Genomic DNA, 16,825 nt, shown 5'->3' with positions numbered 1-16,825 from the left:
AATGAACAACGCGATCAAAATCGGTAAGGTCTTGACACAGTTACAGCAACTTAAGGGGGATGTGATGTTTCTGCAGGAAACACATCTCAAATCAGCTGACACCCAACGTATTAAGAGGGCGTGGATAAGCCACTCATTCCATTCCAAATTTACAGATAGAGTTAGAGGGGCAGCTATCATTATTCATAAAAGGGTCCTGTTTGAACCAACAAATGTAATCCTACATACTGAGGACCGTTATGTCATAGTTTCAGGCTCACTCCAGAACACACCAGTGGTCTTAGTTTCGGTTTATGCGCCTACCTGGGACGATGAACAGTTTTTTACAAGGCTATTTGCAAAAATCCCAAATGCTGAAAGTCATCGCATTATAAAGGGGTGGAGACTTCAACGTGGTGCAGGACGTGACTCTCGACAGATCATTAGTTTTCCACGAGATACAATTCCACGTTCACCATGGAGGTTCAGCTCACGCTTACTGTCGGATAGTAAGTTTAAAGATTTAGTTGCAGCCCAAATCAGCTCTTACATAGAGATTAATGACTCCCCTGACGTCAACAGTGGCACTCTGTGGAAAGCACTTAAGGCAGCTATTCGGGGACAAGTGATATGCTATATTTCTCAAATGAGAAGGGCTGAACAGGTTTGGCTGGTGGAAATAGCAAAGGAACTGGTGAAACTAGATGGAACTTCCTCCACCTCTCCATCCCTCCCCCTATATAAGAAACGGCTACTACTGCATTTGGAACACAGCCTCTTAATGACACGTGTAGTGGAGAGACAGCTGTGACAATCCAAGCAAAGCTTTTTTTGAGCAGGGAGATAAGGCAGGGAGACTCTGGCGAGGCAGGCCCGTGTAGCTAGTGCTTCCAGACTAATCTCTAAAATTCAACTACCGGACGGCAGCCACACTTCTGATTCAGTAATTATCAACAAGTCTTTTTCTGATTTTTACACCACATTATATACTTCTGAATGCAACCCGAATACTGCAGCGACCTCCAATCCCTTAGACCCTTTAACGTACCCTCAGATTGATATAAATATCTCTAGGGAACTCGGTAGACCCATCTCTCTTTTGGCGGTGCATGAAGCGATCAAATCTATGCAAAGACAGGGATCCTACTTCATGTGGCAGCTACAGACCGGTCTCACTTTTAAATGTAGGTTGTAAGATCCTTGCTAAAGTCCTCACCCTCCGCCTCCAAAGTGTGATGTCATCGATAATTTCACTAAACCAGACAGGCTTCATGTTAGGGAGACAGTCTTCGACCTGGTAGAGTGGGGCTTTCTATTTTTTATTTTGGAAAATTTGGCTTTGATTCTAATTTTACTTCTTGGGTTAAGCTTCTGTATGTAACCCCTCTGCATCTGTTAACACTAATATTGTCCGTTCAACATATTTTTACCCGGCAGGATTATCAGCTCTCACCCTAGCCATCTGGCTTACCGTGCATTCACACCAAAAGCGATGGAGGCGATGAAAGCATCGAGCTGCCATTCAAAATCAATGTAAATGACGCGATGATAAGAGTTCCGAGTGATAAGAGCGTTGCGATGAAGCGTCCACCTCTTCCATCGCCTCATCGCGTGTGTTGCTTGAAGTTGAAAAATTTGAACTTTTCAAGCGACATCGCGTGAAGCTGTGCCACGACAGCCAATCAGCGTTGAGATTGCAGTAAGCGTCATCTAAGTTCTCCGTGAAACATCCACGGGCTCACCGGGCTCACTAAAGCAGCCATTATTGCAGTCCTTCGGGGAAACTAGACTGTTCCTATGGATATAATATAATGGATATAACTATGAACTTATGAGGTTAAATCACTGACGGCCTGATCTCACTACAACACAACGGCTCTTTTAAGAGCCACACACTTTATGTGAGAGCTCATTTATGTTCTTTTAAAAGCATTCAGGCCCCTGGTTAGCACTAGTATCGCTTTCCATTTAGCACAACAGCAGAGTAGGCTGAGCCGGAGGTTAGCTTCAGTTAGCTAGCCGCCTCGGCTGCTACCTGCGATAGACGCGAATGAAGCGATGATCAAAAATGGGACAAATGTGAGCAAGCGACGCGATACTTGCGTTCCGGGCGATTTAATCGCCTCCATCGCTTTTGGTGTGAATGCACGGTTAGAAACCAGAATTAGTTTGAAGGCATCACTCGTTTCGGTCTAGTCCACAAACTCTCCTTATATGCGGACAACGTCCTCTATTTTATTTCAAACCCCACATCCACCCAGATATCACTCCCACAATCCATATTCCCCTTTAAAACAACTCACAAGTTTCTCAAGTATATGGGGGTGTTTATCACCAGCTTCTTTAGAGACCTTTTTCGAAAAAACTTCCAGCTGCTATTTCAAGTCGATAAATGCAAGTCTGACTTCTCTAGATGGGCGGGCCTCCCCCTTTCCCTTGCCCCGTTAATCTTATTAAGATAGTAATTTTACTAAAGTTTTCTGTATGTCTCTTTTTCAATACCTCCCAATTTGTCTTAATAAAAATTGTTTTACTAATCTGGACCAACAACTTAACGCCTTCATTTGGCAGAATAAACCAGCCTGTATCAAAAAACCTATTCTTCAACTCCCTAAACCTGAAGGGGGACTAGCACTCCCTAATTTCTGCCACTACTTCTGGGCGTGCAACATTAATAAACTTTTATATTGGCTCCACGGTGGATTTGCAGATGTCTTCCCGCCATGGGCTCATACCAAGATAAGATCTTCTTTCTGCTCTTTGCACTCGATTTGCTCACAGCTCCCCATAACTGCCTACAAGGTCTCAACTAATGCGGTTGTTCTTAATTCCATCAAAATTTGGACGAAGGTGTTTTTGCGTCCTTTGCATTTATGTCAGACAAATACAGCCTGCCTAATAGGCTCAAGCAACTGCTATCTGTCATTTAATAAGATTGCTCTTCTGAGTCCCCACTGTATCGCCTAAAAATGCATGGGAAAAGGATATGGGGATAGACATTGAATTGAATTCATGAATTTATTTCAGACATGTCAAAAAAAAAGAATACAAAAGTATACAAAATTAAATTAGTTTAACAAATAAGAGGAAAAAAAACTATAACAACATATATACAATTAATTCTGCCTGAAAAGGAGTAGGAAGAAGTTTTTACTTATTTAATCCTACCCCTTTTTAACAATTAAGTGCCAGCCGACCACGCACACATGTTCTGGACGTGCTCGAAGCTTTTTTAATTTTGGTCCGATATATTTCAAACCCTCAAACAGGCTCTTAACACAATTTTGGAACCCAATCCCCTGACTGCTCTTTTTGGGCTCCCTTCGTCTAAAAATCTTCCCATTACTACACATCATGTCATGGCCTTTACCACCCTGCTCGCCAGAAGTAACATTCTCCTTAAATGGAAACATGTTTCTCCACCGACTCATAGTAGTTGGATACGTGAAATTACACAATGTCTAAGATTAGAGAAGTCCAGGTTTTGGACAAAAGTTTGCACACGCTGACTGTATGCCTAATGGATTTCCACGCGTAAAATTACGTATGGTGCTGGAAACTGGCTGTGAGGACTCACTGCACTACCAGTGTTAATCATTATTAATCACATTTATAGGCAATATCGTAATGTTAGTCGTCAAGTTTGTGTGTGTTTGCTTGACACATGTGCGTCTCTGTGTGTGCGCAATTTGCTGCTTGACTGAAATGCATCTGTTCATGTATCGTATCATTTCCTGTTCATATGAAAAGGTTCGGTATGGTTTAATACTAAAAAGCTAAAGCTATGATGATCAGTATGTAGAACAACTTGTATAGAGTCTGGAGTACGTATTTTGGACATGCCATCAGTCTTGTTCATCATCTCAGGATTGAACTCAGCAAACACAGGCGTGAGGTCAAGAAGCAGTTTTAAAGAAGCAGCGGGAAGCCAATCAACGGAATAGCCTCAGACAGATTTAAAGTTGTACTCCGTAAGAATTCCATCTATTTAATTGTCGTTTAAGTAAGGTTATGCTGTGTTCACTTATAATCGGAAATCGGGAACCTCAACTTCTGAGTCAGGCTTGTAGTAAGAGCAGAAGTAAAGAGCAAACTAAATAAATAAATTGTCAACACACATAAGCCGTTTCTCAATACCAAGTACTGCAAGTTCGGACTTGGCAAGTTCGACTATGGAGTCCAGACTCCGGAGGGCTGGAGGACGCAGTCCGCACGTTCTGCAGTTGGAACAGCAGCGGACTTGATGACGTCATCTCAGCAAATTTTAAAATAGGCTCACTCTTGATACATTGATGACAGATTCAAAGTCTAAACAACTATATTCTCGCCTAAAAACACCTCTCCTAAATCTGCTTTTCATGACACAAATACAGTAGTATTTAGAAAATTATAACTCAAAGTTGTGTGTTGTGTCCTGCGCTATCTTCGCTGATGTTAGGGTGAAATGCATTCTGGGTGCAGTCCATAAAAGTCACCTCCAATGCATCATGGTGCCTATATTTTGGGCATGTATTATTCATAAATTCACAAGTTTCTGTAATGTATTATGCATAGTATTGGAGCTCACATGTTTTTATTGTTTGTATTGTTTTTCCTTGTATCAAGCCTGATTACATTTCTCATGCATACGGTTTACCACCCTGATTGTCAAAACATGAAACAAAAAGTGAGAATAAAAGCTTTTTCTGACAGTCACTTTGTAGATAAGGCATGCAAATCCTACACAGACTGCCCCAATATTAACTGGTGTGGAAACCAGAGTACTGCTGAGCATCTGCATAATATGTTAGCTCTCTACACTCTACATTTAAAAGGCAACCACTCGCCCTTCCTTCATAGACACTTTCTGATCAGAAAGACGCTGTGAAGAGCATTGTCATGTTTGGAAAGGGAAGTTGATGTAGTTATTTCATACTTTTTGTCTTTTATATAGAAAAAGAGCAACTTTTAGTTCAAAGACAGGTGCCTGTTGTATATGGAAGATATTTCTCAACTAGTGCTACTGAAGGTCAAATCCGGACCAGGATTTTCAAAATTATCCAATGATATGGCTTTAAACATCAAAACAGTACTTTGGGCTGAAATGCATCTGATCAGCTTAATGTGTCTTTGCAGATCTTTTTTTGTGTAGAATCCTCTCTAAAAGTACATATTCACACAAAAGCCTAAAAATACACACACACAAAATAAATCTGATTTATGGAACCTTGAGTATGCACATCTGCAGGCAATATTTCCTTTATAAATCACAGTCCACCTGGAAATGTTAATACGTGGATCAGCCTCATATCACGCCCTCTACACACCCACATTCGACTATAAATGGTCAATGCAAAACACAACATTAATATTAATGCATATAAATTACCTGTCAAGTGAACCATGGCAACAACCAAGAGGAAAACCAAGTAAAAGAATGTTTCTGACACAGAAACAAAGGTGCTTATACAGGGTACCCACAGGTTCTTAAAAGTATATAAAATGCATTGAATTTAATATTTTTCAAAATAAGGCCTTAAAATGATGAGATGTAGTTTAGAAAGGTCTTACTTTGTTTTCTTATCCTTTGGTAACATCACAAATAAATGTTTTGTGTGTGCGTAACACTACAATTTACTCTTTTACTGCTACTACTACTAGTTTGCTTGGACTTGACTTGGCCACGGCAGGACAAACTAACACTCCTCCTATTGCACAAATTTAGTTACTTTACAAGTTACAAAGTGCTTTGTGCTAAAAACATGATAAAAGTAAGTAATAATAAAACTTCAGATGTAAACAATATAAGATCACTAAAATGGTTTAAACAAATACCATAGAAAAAAACACTAGATGAAAGTGAGTCTTATTTATGTATTCAATTTGAATGTAGGTATTAAGGTAAAATGTTTTACTCAAAATGTTTTAATTCAAATACAATTTCCATTATATACTGTACTTTATACAATTAGATTTCATCCTCCTTGGTATTAAAAAGGTCTTGAATTGAACTTGGAGAACCCTAGGGGTACCCTATTACACCAAATCGTTTTAATGAGTTGCTTTGAAGCTACATTAAGTGAGTAGACATCTGACATCCAACATAAAGGGAGCCTGTTCCATTATCTCCACTGATAAGTTGGTGTAGCCAGACCATACTCCAGCGCAGATGAGGGAAGAACATGATATATCTGAAGCATAATATACTGTATTCAAGATTAGTTAATCTCATTCAGTTGACATTAACCTTTTCAGTTGTTCCTTTGTGTTTTTTTTCTAATTCTCCCCTTCTCTTGTGTATACAGCTCTTCTCTAATGGTGTGCAAGTCAGCGATGAGTTTAACATCCTTCCCTCACGGCACTCACCACCACAGTCTACACTTGCCATTAGCCACAAGTGAGTATTATACAGATAGACAGAAGGGGGGGTCAGCAGCAGATCTGCTGGTTACAATTTATGCAACCAGCATGAGACTGCTGTAAATACCCAGGAAACCCCTGTGCTTATGTGCACATTAGTGATGCACAAATTGAAGTTATAGCCGCGGCCCCCGCGATTACTCTGCTGACCAGGTGGGTCATGTCATGAATATTCATGGTTTGATATATTACATAATTAATGAGGAAAATAATAATAACATTCTCAAAATGTGAACCTTGAGAGACAAGCTGCAGAGCTTCTGTCTAGTGCTACTGTGTACCCATTAAGAGAGACATTGTTTGCATCTACGCAGAAAAACAGCAACGTCACTAAAACTAAACATATAGTTCTGTTTCCTCTGTCAAGTTTATAACTCATACAGCGACATTCCTTGAATTAAACAGGCTTCTACTTAGACACCTGTAAGTTGTTAGTGTTTGCTTGCAAGTTAATACATATATTATTTTAATAAAAAAAAGAGTTTAATAATAAAATAAAATGTTCCCAGTTAATCTTGGTTGTACCACCTGACAAGTAAAGTGTACAAGCTTAGCTATGAGTTAAAACTAGTGATTTTTATCAATATTTCAGAGAGATATACAATCTAACCATCCATAAAAATCAGTAGGTGTCCTCTGGCTTTTGCAATATCCTGTTTACTGTTGTCCCTTTGACCTTCAGAATAAAATAAATAATGCAGTTGCACCACCCTGACATTTGAGCATATGTCAATTCCTGGAAAAAATGTTTCCAAGTTTTGCAACCCTGAAAAATATTATTAATACTAAATGTAATATATTTTAAAGATCTCAATCATTAAGTCATGCCACAGTATTTGTTTTTGAATTTATTATCATTTAAACAATATATTTAACACTTTTCTTGGTCTGTACATTTGTTCGGACGGTTGCGCTATCTGACATTTGGGGGCTTGAAATGCCAAAACATAAAACTTTTAGATTGTTATGATGTACTGATAATATGGTCAAACTAGATAGGTTTTAAATAATAAATTGATGCATGTCATGAATTGATTAAAATCATTTTAAGTAAAGCTATACTTTACCGGACACAGAAATATGCATGCCATGTCATTGACCCAACTGCATATTTGCTGCAGGGACATTACTACTCACTTGGAAATGTTTACACTTACTAAAATCAGCCTCTCGCCTTCCCGGTGAGAAACAGACGTATCCTCCTGATGTTTTGGAGCTGATGTTGGCAGCAAAGGGCAGCTGGTCTTCCAGTGTCACACCCGGGTTCCTTGCTGCTGAGAAGCAGTCACCAGTTTTCAATACTGAGGGAGAGGTCGAGTACTGGAGCCTGTTTTCCCTGGAAGGAAGAATAAAAAAATGGATGTAGCATCTCCGTCAAGGTCCATTCTCTCAACTTGATCCAATCATACTCGCCTACGGGAGTCTCCATCTTGTCAGATTTTGACTCTGCCTCATTTCCTCTTACCAAAAAAGGGCATGTATGTGTCATTGGGGGGAGGGAGATACATCCATCTGGCTGACATATACCTACGAGGAGAAGTAAGGGCCAGTGGCTAGCTGTCACTATGGAGGCCACGCCCCTAATTATTCATAAACTTTAACCTCTAATCAAATAAAAACTAGCAAAAGGTACAAAAAAACATTCTCGTTTTTAGGAAACTAGGATTTGGGAAGTCTCAAGATTTGGATAGAAACTCTCTGGTGTTTGTATTCTCCACAGCGTCTCCCCGTCTCTTCTTCTCCGTTGTTGGTGTATTTCTGTGGCAGTTGCAGCTGCACATCAAGGCCTGGCATGTGTACTACAGCGTTTTTAGTCAGTTTCACTGGTTTCGTGTGGACGCAGATATTTGTTGAGCTGAGGCCATGTGGATGTAAAACTTTTTAAGAACGTAATAGAAAAAAAAAAAGTTGTTTTGGATCATGTGGACACCGTTTCCCAAACCTCCTTTCTTTTCTCTGTGGTTTCTCACTCAGGAACCTTCTACTCGTGACGTCTAGTAGCCTTAAGAAAAATTCCTGGTTAGAAACAGCCTTGAAAAATGATGGCTGAACGTTTAATAGCCTTTTAGCTGCAAGTGGAATTAGATCAGGTTTTTGTGTGTATTGGGCTGAAGTGGAGGCAGGGGATATAGCTGTCACTTCTGATGAAGCTCGAGCTGAAAGGAGAAGCTATGGTTCTGCTGAGAACTGTTTAATGTTGTAAAATATTGTGAGGTTGTTAGAGGGATGTACACACACGTGCTTTGCACGAATGGCTGCAGATGACTTGCACATATGCATCTTGAAACCATAGCTTGTATTCACAGGATTGTTTTTACTACTGTATGCAGACCACCATTCATTCCTAAGAGCACTAACCTCAACCTGAATGTTTATTTGGTAATAACCTCATGTGTTGGCTTAATTTACCAGCTCATGTTTAATATGAAACAGTGGTTATGATTGGACATCAGGCTGGTGGGTGTTTCTTGTAACTGATAAGTCAAGGGAATTCCTGCATCATTTGTGGTAGACAGTTCCTTCTCTGTTGCCTTGGTCTACAGTACCTACAGAAGACACAACAGTAAGTGTACATTGTACCTTTGCAGCACAATGACTTTGTACTGTCCTATTATTATAAGGTGGGTAAATGAAGCTAGCAGGGTGGAGCCAGTTGATGCGTGGTGCTGCATAATTTCACATTGCAGTGCACTAGATTGAATGAATGCATGAATTTTGCCTGATGGCTGTGGTGTATAGTCTGTTTGTGTGGAATTATAAAGAGACTGAGGCAATGATCAGTGTGGTTTTGGGACATGTATCCATTCAGAAAGAATCTGATTATTACCAACCTTTGACTTAATACATGTGGTTCAACCACTTCTACTGATAGGCTACGCTTCATGCCTTACTATTTTGCTCTGCAGTAATGAGAGAGCTGAGGGTGATGCTCAGCTGCTTTTCAGACTTCAATCTTCCCGACAACTTACAAGGTCACTACAACACCTTTAGTCCACATGCCTGCTTCTCGAATCTTTAAAACTGTTTCAAAAATTACCTCACACAATACAAGACACATACATAAATATCTGCCTAAAAATGTTGTCATTAAACTTTTTATCCCTACGGATAGAGGAAGTTTTATGTTCCTGTGCAGGTTACCACATTCTTAAAATACAGTGATTATATTTGCAAAGGAAATTGGTAAGATGTTTTTATTTTATTCTGGATAAATATATAAATGTTGTGACTTGTTGCTGCTCATGGAGAAATTGTTGGTTCTCTGTAAATCATGAATAAGTCATAGAGTGTGGTCTAGAGACCTAATAATGTATGTCTATGTAAATAAAATTGAAATGACATTAAATTTGATACCGAGGCAATGGTAGCGTACAAAGTAAACTAAAACAAAACAAACAGACCAAAACTAAAGAAGGTTACAAGCAATTTATTGGTACAGAAGTTGTTGATGCCAGGAGAAACCAGTCTACTGACAATTCCTTCAGTTGTTTTTTCATGTTAACACCAGATATGGCCAGCACACATATGTCAGGAACAGCAACACCACACTAATTACAGTGTTGGACAGTTTTGGAAATGTCTCCAATAAGCAGCTAAAACCTGTCCTGTCAAGTGTACAGTCTAACTTTAGTTATTTTGGTCAACTCAGATTCAAACATTTCAGTCTGTTGAAAGTTGAGATGTTTCAGCATTTCATAGGTTCTGTTTACAGTGACACATCTTTTCACACAAATGTTGAACAGAATAAAATGATGGAGTAATGACATTTTTTATCCAAAAGGTCAAAGGTCAAACTTTGACCTTCACCTGACTGTATGGACCATCAACTACCTCACAAGCAGACCAAGACAGATGAATCTGTCTCTGATGTCGTGGTTGCAGCACAGGCTGCACAGGATACAGCGCTCTCTGCTTACCATGTACACATCAGAGATGTGATAGACATCCATAGGATGATGCCCCAGACGACACCAGTGAACACCCAGAGACTGGACATTGTTGTCGAGCTGAACACCCAGGTATCTATACCCTCCCCCTTCATCACAAACTGGACTGGTCAAACATGGGTGTTTTGCACAAGAAGGAGCAAAGTCGTCTTCACCTGCTAAGTGGACTGAGGTCCTCTGGAGTCTGCAGGACACTGTTAAGGACATCCCACACTGTGGTGGCTTCTGCAATCTTCTATGCAATGGTCTGCTGAGGAGGTGGAAGCACAAAGCGGGACAGGAAGAGGCTCTAAACTGGTCAACAGGGGTTGCTCTGTCCTGGATTGCACTCTTCATTCTATAGATTAGGAGGGTTAGAGGAGGATGTTAGCCAAGCTGACAAATCATAGACAACCACCATCAGAGATACTGCACGAGACTGTGGGAGCCTTAAAGGTTAGATATGTAGAATCTTTATTAAAAGCTATATTTAAGAAAAAATTAATGCACCCATGGTGCGTTTTGATGGGTACAGAATGAAAGTATTGCTTTTCCATTAAAAATATATTTAGTCTGAATTAATATTGACGACAGTCGTTGGAGTCACAGGAGGCCATTTGTGAACAGTTGTTCTTTGAGGTTAGATTGTTTAATCTCCTGGGAAGGTATTAAAGGGCAGCATTGTAACTAGGAGATAAGTGGTGTCTCAGACCTCCTCCTCTGTTTAGAGATGGTTTCTCTACTTTTACATAGACGGCTTCTTTTACTCCTCTTTCAAACCATCTGTCCTCTCTGTTCAGGATGTGGACATCGTTGTTTTCAAAGGAGTGGGCTTTCTCCTTGAGATATAAGTTGACAGCAGAGTCCAGGCCTGAGGAGTTAGCTCTCCTGTTTTGGGCCATGCGTTTATGCAGTGGTTGTCTTGTTTCTCCAACGTAGAGATCTTTGCATTTCTCGTTGCATTGGACAGCATAAACCAGATTGCTTTTGTGGGTGTGTGGCGTTCTGTCCTTGGGATGTACTAGTCTCTGTTTGAGTGTGTTACTGGGTTTGAAATACACAGGGATGCAGTGTTTGTTGAAGATCCTCCTGAATTTCTCTGATACCGCAGCCACATACGGGATGACTATGTTGTTTCTCTTGTTTTCTTTTTCCTTGTCTTCTTCTCAAGTTCACCAGAGAAGAAGTCAAGGACAACAGTTTGCCTTTCTTAGACTGTGACCTCCATAAGGAGAATGACAGGAGCCTTCACTTTGGGGTATACAGAAAACCCACTCACACAAATCAATATTTACTGTTTGACTCCCACCAGCCCCTGGAACACAAGCTTGGAGTTATCAGAACCATGCAACACAGAGCTGATCACGTACCCACCAGCTCACCGGCCCAAGGGGAAGAACGCAAGCTCTTGAGAGGCGCCCTCACAACTTGTGGTTACCCCAGCTGGACCTTTGTGAAAACGGCAGCTGCTTCCAGAAAGAAAACCAAAGTGGTTGAAAAAAAAAAGAAAGAAATCAAGAGAAATATCATAGGCATCCTATATGTGGCTGGGGTATCAAAGAAACTCAACAAACACTGCAGCCCTGTGTATTTCAAACCCAGTAACACACTCAGACGGAGACTAGCACATCCCAAGGACAAAACACCACACACCCACAAAAGCAATCTGGTTTATGCTGTCCAATGCAATGAGGAATGCAAAGATCTCTGCATTGGAGAAACAAAACAACCACTGCATAAACGCATGGCCCAACACAGGAGAGCTAACTTCTCAGGCCCGGACTCTGCTGTCCACCCCTTTGAGGTCAACAATGTCCACATCCTGGACAGAGAGGACAGATGGTTTAAAAGAGGAGTAAAAGAAGCCATCTATGCAAAAGTAGAGAAACCATCGCTAAACAAAGGAGGAGGATGTCTGAGACACCACTTATCTCCAATTTACAATGCTGCCCTTTCATCCTTTCCCAGGAGATTCAACAATCTAACCTCAAAGAACCGCTCTTCACAAATGGCCTCCTGTGACTCCATCGACTGTCGTTAAAACCCAATAGAGCACTAACGAAGTTGAAACCAACTTCCCACCAACAACTGTCACTCCAACGACAATCGTTGGCACTTGGAGCACAAAGTGACATCATCGGCCTTGTGAAAGGTTAAATACCTGGATCTCCACACCAGGTAGCTGGACCAGTCCCAGCCTGGTCAGATGTGTAAATTAACTGATAAAGCCTCTTGGATGAGAGGTGAAAAGTCTTCCTAGACAAATAACCAAGTCCAGTTCCTTTTGACTGAAATTGCTTTGGGGAAAATGTCCAGTTGGGTTAATAAATCCTGGTCATCTTTACAGACCCTCCAACCCCTTCAGCAATCCTGTGGTAGAATGGCAGCGGGGAGTGATGGAGAGGGTGGAGGACGACTATCAGATCCCTTCATCCAACCTCTGCTTGAGCCAGGCTGCCATCTGCATCTCTGTACCCAGCAGGTACTGGCTGATACCACAGTGACGGTTGCATTAGAGTTGAATTAGGCTGTTGGTATGCTGTAAACCAAAAATATTTCCTGTCATTCAGGCACTTGGAGAACGGCTCTCCAGAGCCCTTCGTCGACGAGAAGAAGCCCCAGCCCCCCGAGCCCGGTGAGTCCTGAAACAGGCAGAGATGACTAAACATGACCCATTACAATGAGATCACTGGCATCTTCGTCTGATGTAGTGAATGTTGCAATGGGGAGGGCGAAAATGATGCCCAGAAATGATCTGGAAAAATGTATGAACATATCAAGACATCTTGTTTAATCCACTATTAAGCTTTAAAATGTTCTAATATCGAATCTAAAATGCTACAGAGACTTTCCAGTGCACATCAACTTGTTTTCAACCATTTCTTGTTGAAAGAAATTATCTTGATACCAGTAGAGATATCTGTCTTATTCTGTCTCATTTCAAGATATTAAACCTAAAATCTTCAATCAATTTGAACTATTCAATGCCATCAGAATAATGTATTTATTGTTTGTTGAAAAAAGCATATTCTCTGCTTGTCAAGTCAAGTCAAGTCAATTTATATAGCACAATTCAACGGCAAGGCAATTAAAGTGCTTCACACAGAACATTTAAAACATTTGAAAGAAACACATATAAAATCACATATAAATCATATAAAATGACATTTAGATGAAATAAGAAATCAGGAGAAGTTAAAATACAGTACATGCGGTTAAAATTATTTAATGAAAGGCAGCGGAAAACAGAAACGTCTTCAGTTTTGATTTAAAAGAGTTGCAACAGACCTGCAGTTTTCTGGAAGTTTGTTCCAGATATGTGGAGCATAAAAGCTAAAGGCTGCCTCTCCATGTTTAGTTCTGACTCTGGGGACACAGAGCAAACCTGTCCCATGTTTAGTCCTGACTCGGGGGACACAGAGTATGGTAGAACAATGTATTATAAAAATAGAAAGGTCTACAAGAAGGAGTCAGCAGAGAGGTCTCACAGCAATCAAGGAGAATTAATTGAATCAAGGTTTGATGCACTCATCACAGAGTTCCAAGATCCACAATACCAAAATTCCAATTCCAAGTGTCTCTTAACAGAACTTCCAGTCTTATAACGAGGCTGACAACACTTACACACCCCATCAGGTTTTTCCAATACACACTCAGTACATTTATAATCAGTGGCGTCTACTTGGTGTCCAGACGTCATCATGCCTAAATACAGTTCTATTGTTTTCTAAACGAAAGTGCTTATCAGGCCTATGTCCCCAGTACACGGTGACCTCGGCCTGTTATTCACTTTCTCTATCATATTTTCTTCCACATATCCCTCCTGTGAGGGTTTTAACCCTCATTAAAGTGTTATCATTAGAAATCAATTCGCCATCCGCGGCTCATGCAGGTGAAAAACCTCCGGCCTTCATTTCGTCATCATGTAATCATTCTTGATCATCTCATCATTCTGTGGAGGAGAAAAGTCCTACATAGTCCCCATGGCCTCTGTTTTGGCATACATACATAGATGATGTTGGGTAATATTTCAGCGTGAGAGGATGTCTCATGGCACAGTCCTGATGAGCTCTCTCTCAGTTAGTTTGTGTCCATTTCACCATCCTCCTTACTGCTTCCAAAAGAGAAAAAGAAAGAATCAGAAACCATGTAGACATTCCATAGTTAATTTGCCCTGGGTAGTGGTTCAGTTGACCAACTCCAGTTGAGCCATTTGTAGTCTTGTGTCTTCCACTGCCCGCTTATACAACATTCCCTGGATCCACCTTTTCAGTATGGGTATGATGCAACAGTGTAGGGATGCCACAATAATTAACACTATGAAAATGATCGCAATAGCTTTTATACATAACGCTCCCCACTCTCCGGCTATTGCTTCTAGTCCTCTCCACTCACGTGCATCTCTGCCAGCATTTTTTGTCATTTCGGCCCGCAGCCCCTTCAATATGTTCATAGCAATAGAAAAAGTTCCAATAGCAGCCGTATTGTTTGGTATGTATGTGCAACACTGCTCCCCAAACATGTAGCATACTCCTCCTTGTTCGGCTAACAGCCAATCTAATGCCAGCCTGTTTTGTCTCGTCATTTCGGAGGTCGCATGTAACTGTGCACCAAATACTTCAAAGCCCTCTAAGGTGTAATTGAGCAGCCTCTGATGGTTATAGTAATCGTAATTAACGTATATGCTTTAATCTCATCTCGGGCCTTACACTCGTATGGAATTCCTCGTGGTTGTCCTATCACATCTAAGTACACTTCCCTGTCCCCCATAAGACTTCTTCTCATTCTGGTCTTTCCTGCAACTAACTCGTCCACTCCTGAATAAATCACAGTTGTTGGCACCTTTAACCTTACTAATGTACACAGCCCAACCCACCTTATTGGTAATACATTTAATACGCTATCCCCTCCACACATCCAATAACTGTCTACGATGGGAAAGGTCTGGTCACCGAAAAAAAATAATGTGGGCAACGTCATGGTTACAGTAGCACAATCCTGTTCTAAAGTCTCTGAAGGGTTTTCGAACCACACTGGTGATGTAATTGATGTCTTGCTTACATGTGGAAACCAGGATAGTACCCATGTAACACTACACTTTACGGTGGTGTTTCCTACTTCAACACCACCTTGATCCCTGAAGACTCCGCTCGCGAAGCACTCGTACTCGTACTCAGCCTCTCGGTCTATGTTGTAATTTGTAGGGGGGGTGTTGTCTTCAACCATCTGTGTCTTAAAATCGGAACATTTTACGTCGTATTTATTGTCTCCAAACCTCAAATATGAATGTATTCTCTGAGAACCATATAATAATCGACATCCAAGACACACAGGTTGGTGAAAGAACATCGGTGCATGTTTATTCTTATTAAACTGTCCTTTTTAAAAGACTTGTTTCTGAGACTTCTCTGCACACTCTCTAGAGTTATACAGTCGTTTGTCGTCAGGTCTTTGGCCGTAGCCCACACACTCTTGTACCAATAGTTCTGTGCGGCTCGGGCCTCCAGCTCATCTTTAATCTCTCTATATTCTTTTGGCCGTACCCACTTTGGTTTAAATGTTCTCGGCCCTGCCACAGGAAATGCTCTCGAGCTGGCCGTGGGGCTGTCTCCATTACACGTCACGTCCACCAATACCTCCAGCCCACCTTGAGGATCGTTACACTCTACTTTAGTTTTAGTTGCATTGTCTGTTCTATACATTCTCTGTACTACTACTTTTGTGGTCTTGATAAGCCCTGTGGTCACTTGTTTTGGTTCTACTGTGGTGGTTCTTTGGGTTGTTGTACTGATTGTAATGCTTTTATGTGTGGTGGTGGTTCTGGCTGGTGTTGTAGTACTCTTATTTGTAGTAGTCGTCTTAGTTGGTGTTGAAATACTTTTAGTTGTAGTAATAATTGTACTCACAGGTGTAGTCACTTCTTCTTCAGGCGTGGCGATCGCATCCCTCGCCAGCCCTTCACACAGCACGTCCATCGTTGGCTTTGCATACCTTGCACTCCATCGTACTTTCACGTTCATCTGACCACCTATTTCTGCAGCGCTAACACTATTCAGTTCATATGTTTTAGCAAAATGAATTGCTGCATTATCTACTTCCATGATCCATCCACACAACGCCTCTCGCACTACTGGCATGCATTTCACTGACCCCTTGTCCCACACTGACATTCCTAACTTATCTGACATCCACCCACATATAACTTGCCTACTTCCATCTTTGAGGATTTCTGAAATCGTCACCTCTCTTCTTTCTACCAAACCTGCTCGTTCTTGTGCTGGGAGGTGTAATCTTAATCTCCCTCCTGTTATTACCTCTGTCCTAAGTCCTTCGTTCCCTTCTAACTTCTCTGGTACCTCTGGTCTTGTAACTTGTTCTGGAAGTATTTCTCTATATTCCCAAATCCATGCTGTATGGCTCTGTCTTTTCTTACGCATTTTTATGCTTTCCTGTGTTAGACGCTCAAATGGGTTTTTAAATTTATTTCTATCTGACAATGCTGGCAGGTGGCACAGAGTGTT

At 41.0% G+C, this 16,825-nt stretch overlaps 1 protein-coding gene across 2 annotated transcripts in view; it reads left to right on the top strand.

Annotated features, from left to right (window-relative positions):
- The window catches only part of cblb (Cbl proto-oncogene B, E3 ubiquitin protein ligase), a 147,994-nt gene that overhangs the window by 112,991 nt on the left and 18,178 nt on the right, over positions 1–16,825 (top strand). For both annotated transcript variants that reach the window (XM_083926749.1, XM_083926748.1), the window contains exons 13-15: positions 6,264–6,355; positions 12,652–12,786; positions 12,875–12,939. In XM_083926749.1, the coding sequence (XP_083782875.1) occupies positions 6,264–6,355; positions 12,652–12,786; positions 12,875–12,939 (292 nt within the window). The remainder of the gene's footprint in view (positions 1–6,263; positions 6,356–12,651; positions 12,787–12,874; positions 12,940–16,825) is intronic.

The sequence above is a fragment of the Echiichthys vipera genome (assembly GCF_963691815.1).
Source record: "Echiichthys vipera genome assembly, chromosome: 14".
In the NCBI taxonomy this organism is placed as follows: domain Eukaryota; kingdom Metazoa; phylum Chordata; class Actinopteri; order Perciformes; family Trachinidae; genus Echiichthys; species Echiichthys vipera.
The sequence above is the reverse complement of the archived record's forward strand: the minus strand, read 5'-3'. Positions and strand labels throughout refer to the sequence as shown.